Raw genomic sequence first — 20,197 nt, 5'->3', positions numbered from 1 at the left:
TAATAATTTTGAAAGAAGAGACCACGTCTTCTCCTTGCTGTGTGAAAGATGTTAAAACCTGGCAGTTTCATATACACAAGGAGTGGGCAATACTTACCCCACCTCTAAGTCTTCCGGCAATTCACTTTCTTTTTCCCAGGTCAGCATATCTACTGCATATCGAAACATAATAGCAAAAATGTTGTACGTTCTTGCTATCACGTCTTCTGACAGATGCACAAGAGGATCCTGAGGGAGGACAGAAGACACAACCCATTGGTGCACAGTCTTCCTCTGCCTTCCGGCTTCAACTCTCAAACACAAGAAGGCTGGCAGGTTTGTTTTTAATTTCTGAATTTAATCCTGTATGTGCTACAAAATACATAGTTAAATTTCCTAAAATGTTTTCTTTCAGTGATCTCAATTTTAAATCAGCGGAGTCAAAATAAGCAGATACTCAAATGCCCAGTAAATGTAACTAAATACTCTGGAATGGTACACAGGAATCTCTAGATTCTAACATCAAGCTACCTCTCCAGCTTTGTGTGGGAAGCTCCAAGTGGTAGAACTGAGGAATGGTCTGCAGTCAAGTCTAATCCCTGAGGCTCACACGGTGCACGAAGAGAACGAACTTCCTACAAGGTGCTCTGACATTCACACATGAGCGTGTGGTTTGCACGTGTGCACACGCGCGCGCGCACACACACACACAAAAACCCAAACCAAACCAACCAATCAACCAAAAAAACCACCTGTACAAAACAAGGAAGCAAAGACTATCAGCTATCAAATTTACATGGAAAGAGCATGGCTGTTCCTACCTAGGACCTGGGAGATGTTCCTTAAATTAACAAAGGAGGTGTCACATGGTGTGCTGTGGTCCCTGATACCCACTACCTTCTGTTCACTCCTTCTGCCAAGGGGCCATGTGGGATTTTGATGGGCTTTTGTTAACTCCCACAGTGAGGGAGACACTGCAGTTAATGCAGGGGAACCAGACATGCTCAGCATAACTTATCTGCTGGCCTCAGTGCCTGCTCGACAAATGTTCTCCACAATCAAGGCAGTGCTTGCAACGGTTCATCTTTTAAAATTATTTTTGTTTACTGGTATGGATGTTCTGCCTACCAGTGTTTCTGTGTAGCCCATGCTTGCCTGCACTCTTGAGAGGTCAGCAGAGTTGGTCAGATTCCTCAAACAGGAGTTACAGGTTGTTGTGAGGGCTGGGAACTGAGCCTGGGTCCTCCAGCAGAGCAGCAAGGGCTGCTCTGTCCAGTTGCTGAGCTCTCTCTGGTCCTGCTGTGGCCAATGTTGATCGGCATGTTGAGGGAATTTGGTGTTACCTAGGAGACCCAAGTCTGGGTCTATTCTGGGGTCATTTACACAAAGGTTTACTGAGGAGGAAAACCCTCCCTAAAGTTTGCTGCACCTTCTGACGAGGATCCAGCAGGAAAGAGGTCCCATTCAAGTGCCTATCTATGTTCACTTCTGAGAAAGTGCAGCTAGAGCTGCTGCCATCAAACTCCAGCCTCTGCAAATTTTGGCTTCCCAAAGTGACTGAGCAGTGGAGACTCTCCAGAAACTCCCAGGGCTTCAGTGCTAAGAGGGATTGCTGGGGTTCTCAGTCTCTCTAGCGTGCAGATGGCCACTGCTGGACAGGCCAGCTCCCTGCATAAGCCTAGAGTCTAGTAAGTCCCCCTTCGGAATCTGTCTGTTCTTGTTGGGTCTGTTCCTATACAGAGCCTGGCCTAATCAGCACTTTAAGTCGCCACTGGATGTGGGGCTCTGCTCTACGACTGTGCTGCTATGATGGGAAAGAGGTTACAGACAACACATTCAAACAGAGGAACAGTACTGAGAGGGGCTCAGCATTAGCACACTGGCTGCTCTTCCAGAGGACCTGGGTTTGACTCCCAGCAACCACATGGTAGCTCACAACATCTATGACTCTGGTTCCATGGGATTTGACACTCTCTTCTGGCCTCTGAGGACATGGTACCTACATAGTCCAAAGACATACAAGCAGGCAAACATCCACGCACTAGATAACATGTGCATGTGATTGGGATAATCTTCTTGTTCATGGGTAAAGGCTGACTTCTGTCTGCACCAGCTGAGAGCTGAGTCCGTCCAGCCGTTGGGATTGTTACTTTTATGAAGCATCTCCTGTCCCTGACTGGTTCAGTAAAAGCAGGGCACGAGAGGAAAGGTGGCATCTGGCAGGTGTAGGCGCTGGGGTGATTGGCCAGCCAGACGTGGAGGAAGAAATAGGTCCTGGGAGTGAAGGAGAGGCAACGCGCCCATGCTGAACACGGGGTAGAATAGATGGGTAATTAAGTTATACAAGCTACCCAGGAAAGTCTAAGCTTTAAGGTCTGAGCCTCCATAAATAAACAAATACAAGTCTCTGTGACATTTGGAAGCTGGCAGTTCAGAGACAAGTCAGGCAATATATATACACACATATCTTTAAAGCAATAAAGTATGACTGCATTCAAAAAGTATTTATGAATAATAAAATTTAGATTTCACATCAGTTTTGCATGACAAAATACTATTCTGTTCTTTTTTTTTTTAAGATTTATTTATTTATTATATGTAAGTACACTGTAGCTGTCTTCAGACACACCAGAAGAGGGCATCGGATCTCTTTACAGATGGTTGTGAGCCACCATGTGGTTGCTGGGAATTGAACTCAGGACCTCTGGAAGAGCAGTCATCCGCTGAGCCATCTCTCCAGCCCTATTCTGTTCTTTTTTACCCAAATTGTTTTACTTTAATTCTTTTGTAGGCATGTGTATGTGTGGTATGTTTATATATGTAGGGAGGTACACACACACATGTGTACATGTGTATAGGGGTCAGAGCTGATGTCAGGTGTCTTTCTATCACCTTCTACTCTTTCTGAGGCAGGGGCTCTTGCTGAAGCTGAAGGCTGGCTAGTTTAGCTCGCCTGCTTGCCACGGACACAAGGATCTAAGTTAGCCCTAGCACCTGAGGTAAAAGCTGGGCTAGAACAGCAAGTGCACCTACTTAAAGTGCTACCAGGCAGGGCTCTCCACAGAACAGAGTCCCTCATTAAAATGCTACTAGGGAAGGTTCTCCACAGAAGAGTCCCTCAATGGGGAGGAGACTCTAGCTCAAAAAGGGAAGCCACAGAAGATGGCCAACATTAGCTTCTGGCTTTGAACACACATATATGCGCGCGCATGCGCGCGCGTGCACACACACACACACACACACACACACGCACGCGCACACACACACACACACACACACTCCTTAGCAACACAGTACACACTTTTTTTTTTTTTTTTTTTTTGGTTCTTTTTTTTCGGAGCTGGGGACCGAACCCAGCACAGTACACACTTAAAGACAACTTTTGGGGTGTGTTTACCTCCTCCTCCACAACTTCTGAACTGCTAAGCTCGTGTCTTTGGCAGTAAGGACCCTCTTTCCACGCTTCAGTGTCACCACAGTCACAGAAGCCGCCACCTCCTGATGTGGTCATCTTGAAGGGAAAGAAGAAGCTATCTGGTAAGAGGTCACTGGGTTATCAGATGATAAATTAGAATGTCAAGTGCTGAGGACAGAAAGCTGCCTAAGTGTATCCTTGCTTTGGAGGGAAACATATCAAATAAAAGGGGACTTATCAATGTCTTCTGGTACGTAAGCCCTTTCAAATGAAAAGCGCTACTTTGCTACAATTGGAAAGTCCAGATATGTCAGGGCCTCGTCTGCATACACCCCTTTCTTAATTAGACTGCAGAGGTTCCCCAGGGCTTTGTTCAGGAGCACTGCTGTCTATGCTAATGACACCATAACATAGCAGGCTCAGGGAAACAGTTTTTTCCTTTAACAGCTCCTAGAGGTCTATGCTTTGAAAGGATTGGGGAAAATCACTCACTGTGGAAACTGTTATCACCTGGAGACTTCATTCATTAGTCACACGTTCTTAAGCTAAGCACCTAGGCACTAAGTCTGGCAGACAGACCCTACAGGCTAATATGTGGCACATCAGAAATTCGGCTATTAAAAAAAGCCCCACCAAAAACAACAAAATCAAAAAAGCATTAGGGGTGGGTAAATTCAAATGCACCAAATTTTAGAATAAATTCTATTCTATTCTGGCAAAAGTAAGCATCTGTGTGCTCTGTGTAACCACAGCACAAACATCGTCAGTCTGCACATTCCCCTCATTCCCAGGAGATGCAGATGTGGGCCAAGAAACGTGGGGAGGCAGCCCTGTGGGAACAGCAGCCCTGCTCTGGTGGTTTGGTCTTCTGTCACCAAACACCAGCCAGAGCAGCTGAAGGGACTGGGAGCCTCTCCCTGGCCTACTAGAATAAAGACAACTGATTTTCTATATGGCTCCCTTTTCTTATTACCTTCAACACCAGGCTAGAGTGAACAAAAGCAAACTGGTGGAAAGGCCCTGACACAGCCACTCCCTAACTAAGAAGAGGATTAGAGCTCCTCCCACCATTTTATTTTCCCCCAAGAGCAAAAGGTTCCTCTTAGCAACTGTCTGTGACCATCTGAGTCCTGATGCACCATTCTCAGTAGAGAAAGAAGGGCAGGTCTGGGATAATCCCCACAATAAAACTCCAGTCAGGTGCTGGAGGTGGCCCTGAATGACCCACCAGCGCACGCCTCTTCAATAGTCCTTTAAAATACCAGATCAAACTGGCTGACGCTGGCATGGAAGGCCTGATTTCTGGGTTGTCGTTCTATCTGTGAGTTCTGGGCAGCATAGGCCTGTAAGCCCTTTCTGTGCTGACACTTCTGTTCCCCCTGGGAGAAGCCAGGGCTCTGCCCAGCCCATGCCCATCTACTATCCAGCTACATTCCCTAAAAACCAAACTAACCCCAGTGTGAAAACCACCCTCTGCCCTCACTGTTACCTACTCAGGCTTTGAAATGAGAACTGGTTTGGAGGGTCCAGCAAAGGACCCATCCCCTGTTGTGCCTCTTGCATTTGGGGAGGTCTTTGTTCTCCACTGAGCATGCAGCTTGAGGAGGGAACTCAAGCAGAACAGTGAGGGAGAAGGGGACAGTCACCTTGCCACAGGTCAGCTAAACCAAGCTGGGGACAGACACTGCAGCCAGCTTGCTCTTACATCCATTAAAGCTTAAAATGAGACAAAATTAGTATAAAGTCAATACTGTGCGTGCTTGCCATCTGAACGTTACTGACCCTGTATCGATGGTCTCTGTGGATACTTCCCAAGAAGCACTGCATGCATAAAACGCAGGTGGGGTCGACTGCACAGTCTCTGTGAAGTTAAAGAAAAGGAGGATGAATAAATCAGAGAGTTAAAAATTAATGCATTCTCCCGAAACATCAGAATCTGCTGGGGGATGGTCTGGTGCTGCTCTGTATCCCAATGCTAAATGCTGGCCCCAACCCTGGCTGCAGTCCAGACAGCACTTCTCATGTATACCAAATGATGTGTAAGGTTTGCTGGACAATCTTCTGACTGGTGGAATAGGAGTGGCTGACAGCCAGTCACTGGGCACAACAGAGGCAGGCGAGGCTTTGATTAGTAGGCTTGGGGTTGCAGGTGGGGACCAGGAAGAGAGAGGGAGGAAGAGGAGGAGAAAGAGGATGGAGAAGCAGGTCTTCCTCAGACAGGATGGCCCAGGAATAACCCAGGGGAGACTCAGACAGCAAGGAACGTGGTGAGTGCAGCGGAGGAATGGCCAGTCCAGCACAGAGTGACAATTTAGGAGTAACTTCCCAGAAACTGCTGAAGCTAATTAAATCAGTGACTGGCTTGATTACTGGGGGCTGCTCAGGTCATAAGAACTAGAAAGAGTTATTAAATACCTATAACAACAAGAATCCTTCCACCAGTGCCAAAATAGCACTCCACTGCCCCAAACCATTAGGTCTCAGTCAATGAAACCAGCACAATGATTTGGTTTGCTACTGGAGAGTACGAGGACGCCTCTGAGTGCATCCTTGACTACAATGGTCCATTTCTCCACAGGTCTGGGAACACCTGCCCTAGGAAGCTAAGCAGACCCTTAAGTCAGAGCTTACAACTTTTTGTTGGAAGTAACATCTGCAGTGCTGAGTGCTGATGATACTGTTTTCTTTGAGACAGGGTCTCTCTGTACAGCCCAGGCTGTCCTGGGACACACTATGTAGACCAGGCTGGTCTCAAACCCCCAGAGATCTGACCACTTCTTCCTCCCAAGTGTTGGGATTAAAGGTTAAGTTTTATTACTTGACTACTTGGTGTTCTTAGATTCACATTTCCCGCTTCTGGATTTTCCCATCCGTGTGGGTTTCTCATCTCTAGTGGGTAAAGGCCCTTGTGTTTAGCACCCATAATAAATTCAAGACAGTTCTGGCAGTTTGCCAGTTTGCTTGTCTATAGTAAAACAAAAAAATTCCCAAAGAATGGGGTGGCGAATGTTCCTATGAGACACAGAGGCCTCATATACTAAGACAGAGTGAATATTTGAGGCTGCAAAACCCAGAATGGCACGATTTTCTATGCTTAATTTGAAGAACACTTTCGAGAGTAGCTGGCTGACAAACACTGCTGAACAAGGATCGGAAACATACAGCTACCGGGACTAACACAGAACAGAGTGGCCAGCCAGATGTCACCTCTGTGCACATTCAACAGGAGCACTGGGGTCTGACAAGGCTTGTTCTTCTGCCTGGGACACTGGATACATAGTTCACATCTGCAACCGGGAAACAGGAGCTCACAGAGATCTGAGTTCAGGACAAGTCCACAGTGCTCAGTTAGCGACATCTCTTTCCACAGCCCAAGCTGTCTGTGCAGTAACCTTGGCATGGACTTTGTGGTGAGAGGCAGCAGCACTACAAGACAACTTGATTTCCACTAAGGGTCAAACTGCATGGAGGCCTACTGCTGATGCAACCTCAGAGCCATGTTACCGCAGGACATCCTGTGGCTGCTGCAACACTAAACCACCCCAAGCAGCTGGAACCAGCCTGGACAGCTGTGGTGGCCACCATCCTGTTCATCTTAATGGTGTCTCTGACTCTTAGCCTTTCAAACAAGCTGTTTCCATCACGCACACAGCACACCTGAAAACCATGTGAGGACAGAGAGTCAGCCCAACAGGAGCAAATCACAGCCCTGTCTTTGAATAATTCACTGAACTCGTTCCTCTCCTCCATTCAGTGTGCCTATTAGACAAACTGTCTCAAATCACACGGCTCACAGAGCAGCACGGCTCTCTCACAAGGCCCGCATGCCTTACTTGTCTCTGCAATAAAATTCATCAAGATCCCTAACTTTGGGATTCTTACCCCGCAATTCTTTCTCTCGGGTGACAAAGAACCTAGGAAACCGGATAGAGGTCTTGTTTTGTTTTCTCCACCTCGGAAACTCCCCAGCCTTTACTAGGGACCACAGTTCCCAACAGCAGTCCACAGTTCTGAGTTACAGTGGTCATGAGAAATAATCCATTAAATTAAAACAATACTCAAAAACAAGACTTTTATTACAATCAACTCATATAGTCGTTATTTATTTATTGGTGTGTGTGTGTGTGTGTGTGTGTGTGTACATGTGTGAACATGTCTATGTACACAGTGCACTTGTGGAGGTCAGTCCTTTCCTTCCATCATGTGGGTCTTGAAAATTTGACTCAAGGTCTAAGGCTTGATGACACAGACCTCCTCTTGCTGAACCATCTTGCCAGCATATGACACGTTTTCCAGTATCTATTGTGAGTATCTTAACTTATCCGTATTTCTAAAGATGGGTGTGTGCACTTGAGTGCACGAGCCCGCACAGGACAGAGGTGAGCTGGCCTCCTTGGAACTGGGTTCCGAGTGGTTTCAAGTGGACCAACATGGATGCTGGGAGGGAACTTGCGTCCTCTGCAAGGGCAGACAGCGCTCTTAACTACTGGGCTGCTCTCCAGCCTCCCTCCTCGATAGTTTTAACAAAAAGGAAACACCTACACATTTGAATTTAGCTGCATTTAGCTGAAAAAACAAAATCCCGGCCCATTCCCACATTCATTACATGGGAGTAACTCCTAGCGCACTGGTGCATGGACGAGGAGCAGTCGGGAAGCATGAGAAAGGGCTCTGCAGTCAGAGGCCTGCTGTGACATGGCCCTAGTGGCTGGAAGAACACCGAGATGCCTCAGGCCTCAGAAAGCAAACTCCTTCCCACCTTCTCCTGCCAAACCTGTTTTCCCTTGTAAGCCAGGCCACCAGAACTGGGAGTACACTCATCCCAGCCTTTGAGGGGCTAAGTAGATCCAATGGAGATTCCAGAAGAGATCCTGCCCCACACCACCTAGAGGAAATGCTCAGAGGCCGAGAAGAATCCACAGACAGGCTCTGCTGGGTTCACCACTCAGTCTATTATTAGCATCACGCCTTACCCTTTTTGTCCAATCACGTTCCTGCATGATTGTTTGAGCTTCACGCATATTCCAGAAAAACCAGAAAGGCTGCAGCATGGAAAGCTTACGGAAGCCTGAGCACCCGGAGGGAGAGGCACACCCTGCTTCTCATATCCTGCCCTGCACATCACGCTGTCTGTATCCTTTGCAACAGGATTTACAGTAGCTCAAGAAATACAATTCCATGCAGCAAGTTAACCAAGGAGAGTCATAGGACTCTTACGCAAACCCTCCCGAACACAGGGGGTTCAGAACTGTGACAACTGTTTGAGATGAGGAGAGTGTGTATGTGTGTGGGGGGAGGGTGAGAGACTGAATCTGAGTTTTCCTCTATATTGGATGTAGTTTTAAGTTTTTTTTTTTTTTTAATTTATGTATGTGAGTACACTGTCACTATCTTCAGACACAACAGAAGAGGGCATCGGATCCCATGACAGATGGCTGTGAGGTACCATGTGGTTGCTGGGAATGGAACTCAGGACCTCTGGAAGAGCAGTCGGTGCTCTTAACTGCTGAGCACTTCCTACAGGGCTGTGTAACAAAGAGCACCACACAGAGACACTTGATCTAACAGGCAGACAACCAGGGGGCTTCAGAGTTCCGGTCAAGGCTGATGTCCAGCAGAGACACATGGAAGGCTAGGCTATGTCCTGCACATGGAAAGAAGGGTGATTACACACAGCTGGGTGGCAAGAACCAAACAATGGCCACACACAGAAAAATGATGGAGTCAAATTCCTTCTGTCAGGGCAGAAACTACACAAACTCAGAAAAGAACCCAGATGGATTAATTAAAACTACAAAGAAAACCAGTTTCTTGGGAAAATGGTTGATTTCAGGCAGACTGGGAGAAATCCGAGACAACATCGTGGCATCTTGTGCCAGAAACTAAGCAAACAGTGTGACAACCCGAGCTGTGTAAACGAGAGCTGACGGCGTGGACAGGAGGCAAAGACAGGGAGCACAAGACAACAACAACAGTCAGTGCATTTCAGGTTCAAGTTCCAGAGCGTCACTAATATTAAAGCACAAGGAAACTCAAAGTGTATAAAGAAAAGGCAGCTACAAGGCCAAAGCTCCCCCACAGGACACTGGCTCACACAGGGGAAAGTGACCTCACAGTAGAGAGAGCATCACCGTCAGGTGATCAATGGCCCATAGGCCACGGCAGGGTCAGATCCCTCATCCTGTGGTGGCCAAAAGTACAAGGATCATGTCCCAGATGAACCCAACTGGAAGGACATTTTCAAAATAACTAGTTTGTAATTTTCAAAAGTGTCAAGATCATAGGAAAAAAAATCAAATAAAAACCAAGGGTTGTGGTCAGACTGTAGATTTAAAAACCGTGGGGCTGGGGATTTAGCTCAGTGGTAGAGCGCTTACTTAGGAAGCGCAAGGCCCTGGGTTCAGTCCCCAGCTCCGAAAAAAAGAACCAAAAAAAACCACAAAACCGTACAAATGTGTGACTGGACTTGTACCTTTTGGGTATAAAGGACACTGTGAAACGCATTGAATGCAGCTTCCATATTCATAAATCACAAGGTTGAGCTTGACCTGTTCTCTAAGCGTCAGCAGTACACACACAAAGAGATCTCTATAATACTAAAGAATTCAATCTAACAATCAGAATTCATATTCCGACCACGCTAATGAGGGGAAACTAACATAGAAACCCAGACACCTTAATTACCTTAATTTGAATTTTACAAGAAAGTGCTTTTTAAGTCAAACAGGGCCTCTATCAACAGTCTATCTGCACAGTGGAACATTATCTAGCCACACAAACTCAACGGAAAGATGCTAAGTTACATCTGCGTACATGTATCTTTTCTTTCTTTTGAGACAAGGTCTGTCCTGGATGGAACTCACTATGTAGACCAGGCTGGACCTGCCTTTGACTCAAAAGGCTGGTAGGAGAGGCGTGCAACACCACACCCGGCTTCTATGTTTACTTTCATCAGTTATTCACTCTGTGTGTGGGCACACGTGCGTGGGCTTTTGAGTCCCGTAGAGCATGTGTGGAGGTCTCTCCTTCTACCAGTGGTCTCCCCTCGAGGTTTAGCAGCAGGCGCCTTTCCCCACCGAGCCACCTCACCAGCCCAGAGATGCCTTTTTGTGTGTATGTGTGCATACTTACGGCTAAGGTAGTCTGTCCATACATACAGGCACACTCAATATCTATTATACATAGGGAATTTCTTGACAGACAAATGCGTTAACAGTGATATTCAGAATGGAAAGTCAGACCGGTCAGGGCACATTACTCTTGGTCTTCTCACAGATTCAATTTCACCAATCTTTTAAGGTCATCGTGTATCAGTAAGCCCATGCAGCCAACATATCCTACTTTCTACCATTCCCAATTAAGAAACTCCTTGGAGAAATGGCTAGCTCTCCATATAGGTCACAGCAAATACAGGAAGCTATGGCACCTCACCCTGCCAGAGAGGACAGAAGCACCCCAACGCTAATAACGAGACAGGAGAGAAAGGTGCCGATGCGACGAGGTTCCACAGCCAGTTCTGGAGTAGTGGCCCCATCAGAAAGAATCACTGTGAGCACCATGCATCAGGAAGGGCCAGGAAGAACTGCAGCCAGCACAGGGACAGCCAGATTTCTCCCGTGCTGCTGACAGGCTGCTTCTTGGACTGGGAAATCATTCTGTGAATATTTGTTTCCAAATTACTTTATTAAACAGTAGACTTTTAAATGCATACATTTTATAATTAGAAGTAAACCCTGAGGTCTTACAGGAGAGCTGTAGATTTTACCTGCAGGAGTAGGTAGGTTCCCCTACTTTAAACACTCGGCCACAGAGGTGAGAAGGCTTGTTCGCCTGCTCCAGCTTTGGAAACCCCAGCGCAGGGTCTTCGCCGCAGATATACCACTCCATTGGTCCCAGCAAGATGTGCTGTGCCAGTGTGTCTTCCTTCTGAGGGAAAGGGTTGGGGCCCCGGCAGTAGATTTTGGGCACACAATGGGCTAAATGCTGGTATACTTCTCTGGTGAGGTCGGTTGCTTGCAGCCATTTCTTCAGAAAAAGAAAACAAGGTTAACTGACTGTTAGTTTGAGTAATTATACCCAACTTCATTTTTGCTGAGAAACTAATTTTACTACTACTAAAAATCATATTTTGATTATACTGTTGTACATTAAATTTCATCTGGGTCAGTGAGATGGCTCAATGGGTAAAGTGCTTGCCAAATGACTTGATTTCAAACCAGGACCCTCATAAAGGAAGAGGGAGGAAACAAGACTCCATTGGGTTGTCCCTTTGCCTTGACATATGTGCCCTGTACCCTCCACCCCCAACACACTCTGCTTATTCAGATCCCAGCTGCTATGCTCATCTGATCTAATGCTTTACTTGAACGTTATTCCAACTGTTACCGGGATGTTTTGGTCAGGGATGGATGAATGGAGGGAGGTATATATACGCACGCACACGAGTGTCATCTCACACGAGCCTGACCAACTTCTCCCTACAAACCCTTTCCCCTTGGCTCTCCCCACTAAATACAAAAGGAAAACAACAAAACAAAACAAATACCTCCCTTTTCTGTGCCTCAACTTTTGCTCCAACTCTAGTATACTTGGGTATCTCACATGTGCCAGTCAAAATGCCCAAAACTGAACTCTTAGTCTTCCCACCGCCATCCAAATCTGTGAAGATCTCTCCCTCTCTGCTTCACTCAGCCATCAGGCAGGCATCCTCAAACTGCCGAATCAACTCCTTATCCACCATCACCAAGAGCATTTGCTTTGCCTCCTGCAAGGTGTCTTCTCAGCCCATTTCCCAACTCCCTCCCCTTTGTCAGGTTTAAAACACTGAGCACCAGTGAATCCCTGCGAATTTGTTTACACTCCTGTTGTACTTATACACAGAAAGAAAGCAGGGGTGTGGGGGTGTAGGGCTGGGGAGGGGTAAGGAGTGGGTCAGGTAGGTCTATAAACATTAAAACCTCTGAACCCCTCCCTGAGTCACTGCTTGACTTTCCCTACCTTCTGCCCCACATGCCTCCCCCCACTCCCACCTCTGTTTCCTGCCCCCCTCCCATGCCTGGCCTCCCTATCAACCCTTGCCCCCCACCCTATCTCCTGCTACCCTCCCCATCAATCCTTACTTCCCCTTCCCTACCTCTGCCTCCTGCTCCCCACCATATGCCTGCCCTCCCTATCCACCCCTCCCCCTCCCCACCTCCTGCTCCCCCCCCATGCCTGCCCTCCGCCCCTGTGCTCTTTGTTCTCATAAATGTCTTTGTGTTCTGTTGCCTCTAAGCCAAGAAAAAGATTATAAACCTCAAAATGTGAGGTAAAATGACCCTCTTCTCCTAAAGCACAGTTACCTGTGTGCTGACACAGCCCTCAGACCCAACCTTTATTAGGGCTGCAACCAGTCTTGCTAAATCTCCTATTTGCCGGGCAGTGGTGGTGCACACCAGAACTTGGGAAGCAGAGGCAGGCAGATCTCTGAGTTTGAGGCCAGCCTGGTCTACAGAGTGAGTTGCAGGACAGCTAGGGATACACAGAGAAACCCTGTTTTGAAAGTCAAAAAGAAAATAAAAAGACGCCTAGTCAAGCCAGGCATGGTGATGTGTACCTGTAATCCCAGAACACCCAGGGTGGAAGCAGGAAGGTCAGGAATTCAAGGGACTATGATGAAACCTAAAACCTTAGAAGTCTGACGGGGCTGGAGAGCTGGCTCAGAGTTAAAGCACTTGCTGCTCTTGCAGAGGTCCCAGGCTCAGTTCCCAGTACCCAAGTGGTGGCCCACAAACCACCAACTGGTAATTCAGTTCTGGGAAATGTGACGCCCTCCTCTAAACTCCAAGGGCACTAGACATGCATCTAGACAAAATGCCCAGACACATAAAAAAAGAAAAAAGTTAAAAAGTAAATGTAAAGCCTTTATGTAACTATTCTCTTCAGAAACCTTAACCCCCATATTTCCTTCTAATAGTAACACTTTAAATATTCATGAGGTAGGCCAGGGATTATGGTTCATGGCTTTAATCCCAGCACCCAAGAGGCAAAGGCAGGTGGATCTTTTGAGAGTTTGAGGTCAGTTTGGTCTACATAGGGAGTTCCAGGAAAACCAGGGCTATTACACAGGAAAATCCTATCTCGAAAAACAAAAACAAACAACAAAAATTCCATGAGTGGCATATATTAACATTTTAGTCACTCTCACGTTCCAGAAAACTTTTGCTAAAAATCTAAACACTTGGTTCATAGGGAATGGAATTGAGAGAAAGGCTGTAATGTGAGTTTTTACTGCTTAGGTAAAAGTGAATTTTCCAAACACTGCCTTCAGAGGGACAGGAAGAGACTAAATTATTTTAAAATGATAGTTACTTCTTAGGAGACCATCCCAAGATCTTAATGATTCTCCCCTTTTAAAGAGTAGTTCTAAACCAAAATGCTGCATTGGAAGGATATGTACAGGTGAGTGAGCGTGCACGCATACACGCTCACGTTAAGTCCACTGTTACGAGGACAGTGCGCTCCCACTCACGGAGGGGTTTGTTTTGTTTTGATTTGTTTTGTTTTTTTTCTTGACACAGGGTCCCGTCTACACAGCCCCGACTGTCCTGGAACTCTCAAATATTCTCTTGCTCTCCTTCCCAAGTGCTGGGATTAAAGGCAGAAGCCATCATATCCAACTCACTGAGTTTTAAGTGACACCTTTATTGTCATATCCAAGGGGAAAGGTCCAATTGTTTACCCACTGTCAGGCAAGCAAAGAATAAGGATTATCAAAGGCCTATGCCCTTTTCTTTATGAATGAAAAAGTAAAACACCTGTATATAATTTTAATTGACAGCACTATGAAAAGTTTTCCTGAAAAGCATTTTTTTAAAGAAAAAAATTAGTTTTCTTTACTTTATGCTGGATTTCTCCTAAAACCTTACTTCTACAGCACTGTAAAATGGTTCTTAGAAGAAATTATGTTTTATTAATAATTGTGGCTCCAACAGCAGATGTATCAAATTTGCTCCTAAAGGTCAAAGGAGAAGCTTGGACCTGGGAAGGGTCTGCGGCACACACCCCGAACTCGGTCTCCACAGTTTCACAGCGCAGCTCACAACCACCTGTGGCTCTAGATCCAGGGGAGCAGACGACTTCTTTTGGCATCGTTAAGGGCAGGCACCAGCACACATGGACATACACACAGATATATACATAACTAAAAATTAACTAAAAATTAAAAATACATCTTAGAGGAAAGAAAAAAGTTGAGGCTGTTATCCTTACACAAAACATGGCATTAGTAAAACAAGCGTCTAATTTTAAATATCATTTTATCATGTGCTATTATTTCAGAACCTAGCTAAAAAGGCTGACATATGTTACCCATATGTCAAGTCTAGAAAGTCAAGGACCGGGGCTGGCAATGTTGCTCAGTAGTTAGTACAGAACATGAGGCCCTGGGCACAGCACCCAGCACTGCCCAAATAACAAATGCACAAGTTTACTGCTGCTGTGGGAAAAATTCAAAGCCGCACAGTATGTGTATTTGAACTCCATTACAGACACCGTAATCTGATTAAACTTAGCATCACTATACAAAGCAAGAAAATTTTAGAATGTTCCTCACAGTGATTGCTCACACATTTCTCAAAGTAATAAAACCAACAGGGGTTGGGGATTTAGCTCATTTGTAGAGCGCTTGCCTAGCAAGCGCAAGGCCCTGGGTTCGGTCCCCAGCTCTGGGGAAAAAAAAAAGAAAAAAAAAAAAAAAAAACCAACAGCTTTCTCTATCAGTTCTCCCCTGCTCCTGCAGCCGAGGGAGGGGTCCATGGGAGACGTTACTGGGGTTTCTAAGTTGACTGCTTTCATTTGTCCTTTCTGATACGTGGACTAGAGCAATAAGTCCCCATGAGGAAATAAAGAAACTGTCACCTCATGCCACCTGAGTAAACGTTCCCAGCCTTCCTATCATTGAAGGTTAAAGTCTTGGGGTTGAGAGCATTTATAAAAACATAAACACAAAAACAAAAGGGTCCCCAGGGGCTGGCCTCCTCATTACCGTTTCTAAGTGTTCTATAGCCAATTAGTTCGCATCCTCAAGCACATCTGGTTTGCTTTCAAACAAGGCTACAATGCAGCCTGCGAGCTGGCAGCTATGAAATAGCAAACCCTCCTGGTCAGATGGAGGAGAGCTGGGGAGAGCTCCATTAATAAACAGGTAGGAAGATCCAGAAACCAAGCTCATGGCATGTGTTCACCACCGTGATCGCCAATCATGAGAGACAGTCCTCCTCACCTCACATACTATCATAGCAACAATCAGAAGCAGGCGAGAGCTGGCCAGGATGCAGAAAACCACGGTCCCTCCTGCCCTGCTGAGTATAAAACACAGCAGCCACTTTGGAAGACAGGCTGGCAGTTCCTCAAAAGAGTTATTAACATATGACCCAGCAGCTCCCCCCCTAGGGACACGGCCAAGAGAAATCAAAGCGTGCACACACAACTACACAAATATTCCCAGTAGCACGTTCCAGAGATCCAAACAGCACCCAGCGCAGATATCTCTCCATTCACGAACAGGTAAGATGTGCTGTATCCATCGGCACAAGGTTCTACTATTTGGCAATAAAAAAGAATTAAGTCTCGATGCACCTTACAACCCGGATGAACTCCGTGAAAAGAAAGGAGGTATCACAAAATAAACTATAAGATTCCACTTATATGATGTTCAGAATGAGTCTACGGAGATGGAAAATAGATTAGCAGTTGTTTACAGCTTGGGGATCTGAAGAGAGATGAAAACATAAAAGGGAACTTCATGAGCATCCAACTCCAGGAAGGCTCCCCAACCCTGTGCGCCGTTCACCATGGGAAGCTAGAAAGAAGCAACACGCACACAACGCTATACAAAACATCTATAATGAGTGCTGGCCAGAGCCCACTGGTTAAAGGAGCTTGCCTGCTGACCTGTGTTTGATCCCCAGAGTCCACAAAAGAGATGGAAGGAAAGCATGGAGCCCACGTGATATTCTATGATCTCCACAAAAAAGCCTGGCACGCAGGTGAACCCACATCCACTCATCACTCACATACTACATACAGACACAAACTCAAGCTCATGACAGAAATGCTTGCAGCCTCTCATTTGCTCTCTCTGTGTGTGTGCACACACGCGCATGCCCGAGGAGGAGGGAGCATCAGATGTCTTCCTCGTTGCCTTATTTTAAATAAGTCTCTCGCAGAATCTAGAGTTCACTGATTTGGCCAGACTAGCTTGCTAGCAAGTCTCAGGAATCCTCCAGTCTCCTGCTCTCCTGGGATCACATATATTGCTGTGCCTGAACGAGCCATCTACCCAGCTCCAAATTTCTTTTCTCTTCTCTTTCCCCTTCTCCCTCCTTCCCCCCACCCCCCTTTCTGAGACAAGAATCCCCTAGGTAGCACAGGCTGATTGGAATGTCCAAATAACCCCGCTGTCTCAGCCTCCTGAGTGCTGGGATTATAGATTTGCACCATCCGACACAGCTTGAATTTCTTTTTAGGCTTGGGAGAAAACAATACATGTACTTCTTAAATGATAATTTAAGCCCATGATAGCATATGGGAACAATCAATCATACACATCAATTACATCAAGGAGAAGACTGACAGCAGCTGGCTTCACTGGCCCCCTCTAAAATTACAACAGTAGAGTCAGCTTGGTTAAAAAGGATGGGATCACAAAGTCTTTCTTTTGTGCCAATCAAGTGTTGAAGACTTGATACTTACTCATAAGCCAGGTGTGGTTGTCACACCTGGAAGTCTAAGGCAGGAAGACTGTGAGTTCAGGGCTAGCCTGGGACACACAGAAAGCCAAATGACACAAAAGGCATCGCTACTTACTAAGTCAAAATGGAATTACTTGGTCTTAGAAAATTATCTATTTTCTAAATTGGTCTAAATTCTGCAATAAATACGTTTTCTACAACATCTTTTCTAAAATTTACTTTTTGAAAATAAGATTTTTTTTTTTTAAAATAGCCCTGGCTGGCCTGGAACTCCACGTAGAACAGGCTAGCCTCAAACTGACATGCGCCTACCTCTACCTGAGCAGCAATGGAATTAAAAGTATGAACCACCACACCTGACTAAAATTTTCAGTTGTGGTCAAGGGTCAGGCTGGGGCCTAAGCGGAAAGAACAATGTTAAGAGTTTGGCATCCTGACTAAATGCACCCAGTAGACTCCTCCAGACATAACAGCATCGATCCTAGTGTGCACCTGCCCTATTTGAAGGCCTTCAGACTACATCTCCTCAAGTTTAATTTCATAAATCTATATAGAACAGCGCTTAAAAGTAAAGAGAGCTCAGATGGTGATCTCCTCAAACTCAGAGTCAGCACAAGTTAACGGAAGTTCTGCTTGGGCCTGGAGAGACCACTCTCAAAGCAGCATCCATGCTAGCGTCTGTCACTGCAGTTCCAGGGGACCTGGAATATGTACATACCCCGACACAGACATACACAAATACACATAATTATAAATTAAAAAAAATAAATAAAGGTTTTGTTGCATTTCCCTTATTTTCCCCCATTCCATATGCTTGAAATTTTCAGCGAGCTGGGAGTAACAGCCTCCGGCGCTGGGCTTCCTCAGGATCAAACCGAAGATACCTCACCACTGTCAGAATGGGGGTAACACAGCTGCTGTCACCATCAGCAACTGATGCAACAAGCTAAGGGGTCAGGAGGAAAACAAAATCCCCCTGCCTCCGACACGAGCAGATTTGACAGTTAGAATAAGATAGCAAGTCACTTAGTCTTATTTTCCTGTTTTCTTATAACAGGGCTTTTTTTTATCTCTTCCAGATGTCTTTCATAAGTCAAAGGCAGATGGGGGGTAAAATCCTTCTGAGTACAGGAAAACAGACTGCACGCCTACCTTACTTAGCCTTACCAAAAAAATTTCAAAACTTAAATTCATCAGGCAACAATGTATTTTTTTAAAAAAATTACCCCCACACCCCTCCCCTTCACTTCCACCTACACTTATCTAAGTCTCATCAGCTCACTCCAAAGATTCGTCACCAGCTGCACATCCCAACTTACTGACCCTAACATCCCGTGTGACGATGTGTTGAACAGTCACCCATTTCCTGGGAGCTTTTTCAGCTGGAGGCCTCTGAGTCTAGGCTCCAATTGTCTGAGCTATTTCCAGTCGCTGTGGACAATCCGTTCTGATAGGTGTCCCCTGCCCTCACTGGCAAAAGACTGACACTGAGTTTGTTGAAGTTGTTGTCTTCGTAACTTTGCTACTTGTATCAGCGCTGTTCATAATACATTTTAAGTCCTTTCTATGTTCTGAAGGGCTTAGGTTGAGGGCCTAAGGGCTCCTGATAGGCTGGGATCAACGCTATCATCCCTAATGAGTTTGCATCTGTTATCCAAAGCTGCTTTCTCAAAGTTATATAATGTTTGTTCTTCGTCCAACTTTTCCCAACTCCTAGAAAAATTGGGTAGTTTAAAAAAAAAAAAAATCTCCCACCCTCCATGTCGAGACACCACTAGTACACACAGGCAACCAACGTTGCCATCTAACGAGATAAACAAGTGCAAAACAACTTTTTTAAAAAAAGCACGGAGGGAGGAATGTCGGACTGTGCTGTTTGCAGCCTGGGTACCCTCCAACCCCCTTCCCCAGCAGTCCCAGCAACAAAGTTGGAGCTGGGTGAGGGTAGAAAGCTTCGGCGCGGACACTGCTCCGCTTATCCCAAGAAAAGGAATCAGAAGATAAGTAGGGCGCTTATACCACAACGTTAGGAAGAGGCTTGCTTCCTCCCATCTTCCAGCAGCTAGCATATAGGGCAAAGGCCCAAGTGTTGTCGACTTAATGGAGGGTGAAAGGTAATTAGGGATAATGAAAGCACTGTAGTAGAGTCGCCGGGTATAAGGAGGATCTGAGTACCGAAGGCGCAGAGCAGGCTCGATGGCCTCCTGGGTCCTTTCCCCACAGGACATGGCCAGCGCGGCTGTTACCCGAAGTCAGTGGCGGGCTCCCGGATTTCCAGGACTCTGTTCCTCCCCTGGGGCGCGGCCTGCGAGGGCCGGACGTACTCCTCCCGGGCTCCCGCACTCACCCCTGCGATCTCCTCGGCAGAACATTCCAGCAAACTGCGGTCGATGGCCTGCACCTCGGGCTCCATCTCCGACGCCATCTTCTCACCTCCTCCTCTCCCCGGGTGCTCTCGCCGCTGTCGCCTCTTCCCGGGCCTCAGCTTCGCCTCTGCTCCCGCAGCCGCGACGGTCACCCCTGTCCCGGGGCCGTCAGTCCCGGGCCGTCCCGGCGGCCGCGAGCCGAGCTGCGCAAGGAGCAAAGCGGGACGCGAACCTGCAGCGGGGACGGCAGCCGCTTGCGCGCGCGCCCGGGCTCGGCGCCCAGAAGTCAAGTCGCCTCCTCGCCCGTGACCCGGGGAAGGACACCGAGAACCCCAGGCCTGGCACTCCGGATGGCCACTACCGCGTTCAACGCCAAGAGAGGGGCAAAAACACCCAAGCGGGAGAGCAGAGCATTCTGGGAACTGTAGTCGTCCCCTGCGCGGCCAGGGAGAGAAGCGAAGCCTCTAATAAGGAGCGGCGCACGAGTATCATGGGAGTTGTAGTCCATCCCCCTGGCGGAAGCCTGGAAAAAGACAATTTAGAATCCGTGAGGTGGGCTCGACCACGGAAGAGCGAAATAACGTTTGAGCTCTCGTTTTAGTCTCTTAGTCCCATTTATTCTTGTCATTTTTTGATCTCCCCAGCACCAAGAACAAACGTTCCAGGCGCGATATCCACTCAGCTGTCTGTCAAAAGTCTGGTAT

General features: G+C 46.7%; 1 protein-coding gene across 10 annotated transcripts in view; it reads right to left on the bottom strand.

Moving 5' to 3' along the window:
• The window catches only part of Ubr2 (ubiquitin protein ligase E3 component n-recognin 2), a 79,610-nt gene extending 59,746 nt beyond the window's left edge, over positions 1-19,864 (bottom strand). For 7 of the 10 annotated variants that reach the window (XM_087566594.1, XM_087566596.1, XM_087566600.1 and 4 more), the window contains exons 1-5: positions 19,475-19,864; positions 11,160-11,419; positions 5,177-5,255; positions 3,377-3,490; positions 98-228 (exon numbers count right to left, since the gene is read on the bottom strand). In XM_087566594.1, coding sequence (XP_087422720.1) covers positions 98-228; positions 3,377-3,490; positions 5,177-5,255; positions 11,160-11,419; positions 19,475-19,552 — 662 coding nt within the window. In that variant the 5' untranslated portion in view covers positions 19,553-19,864. 10 annotated transcript variants of the gene reach the window in all.
• Between the last annotated feature and the right edge of the window lie 333 nt (positions 19,865-20,197).

Source organism: Rattus norvegicus, chromosome 9, assembly GCF_021556685.1.
Source record: "Rattus norvegicus strain SHRSP/BbbUtx chromosome 9, alternate assembly SHRSP_T2T, whole genome shotgun sequence".
NCBI lineage: Eukaryota > Metazoa > Chordata > Mammalia > Rodentia > Muridae > Rattus > Rattus norvegicus.
This window is presented reverse-complemented; position numbering and strand designations above follow the sequence as displayed.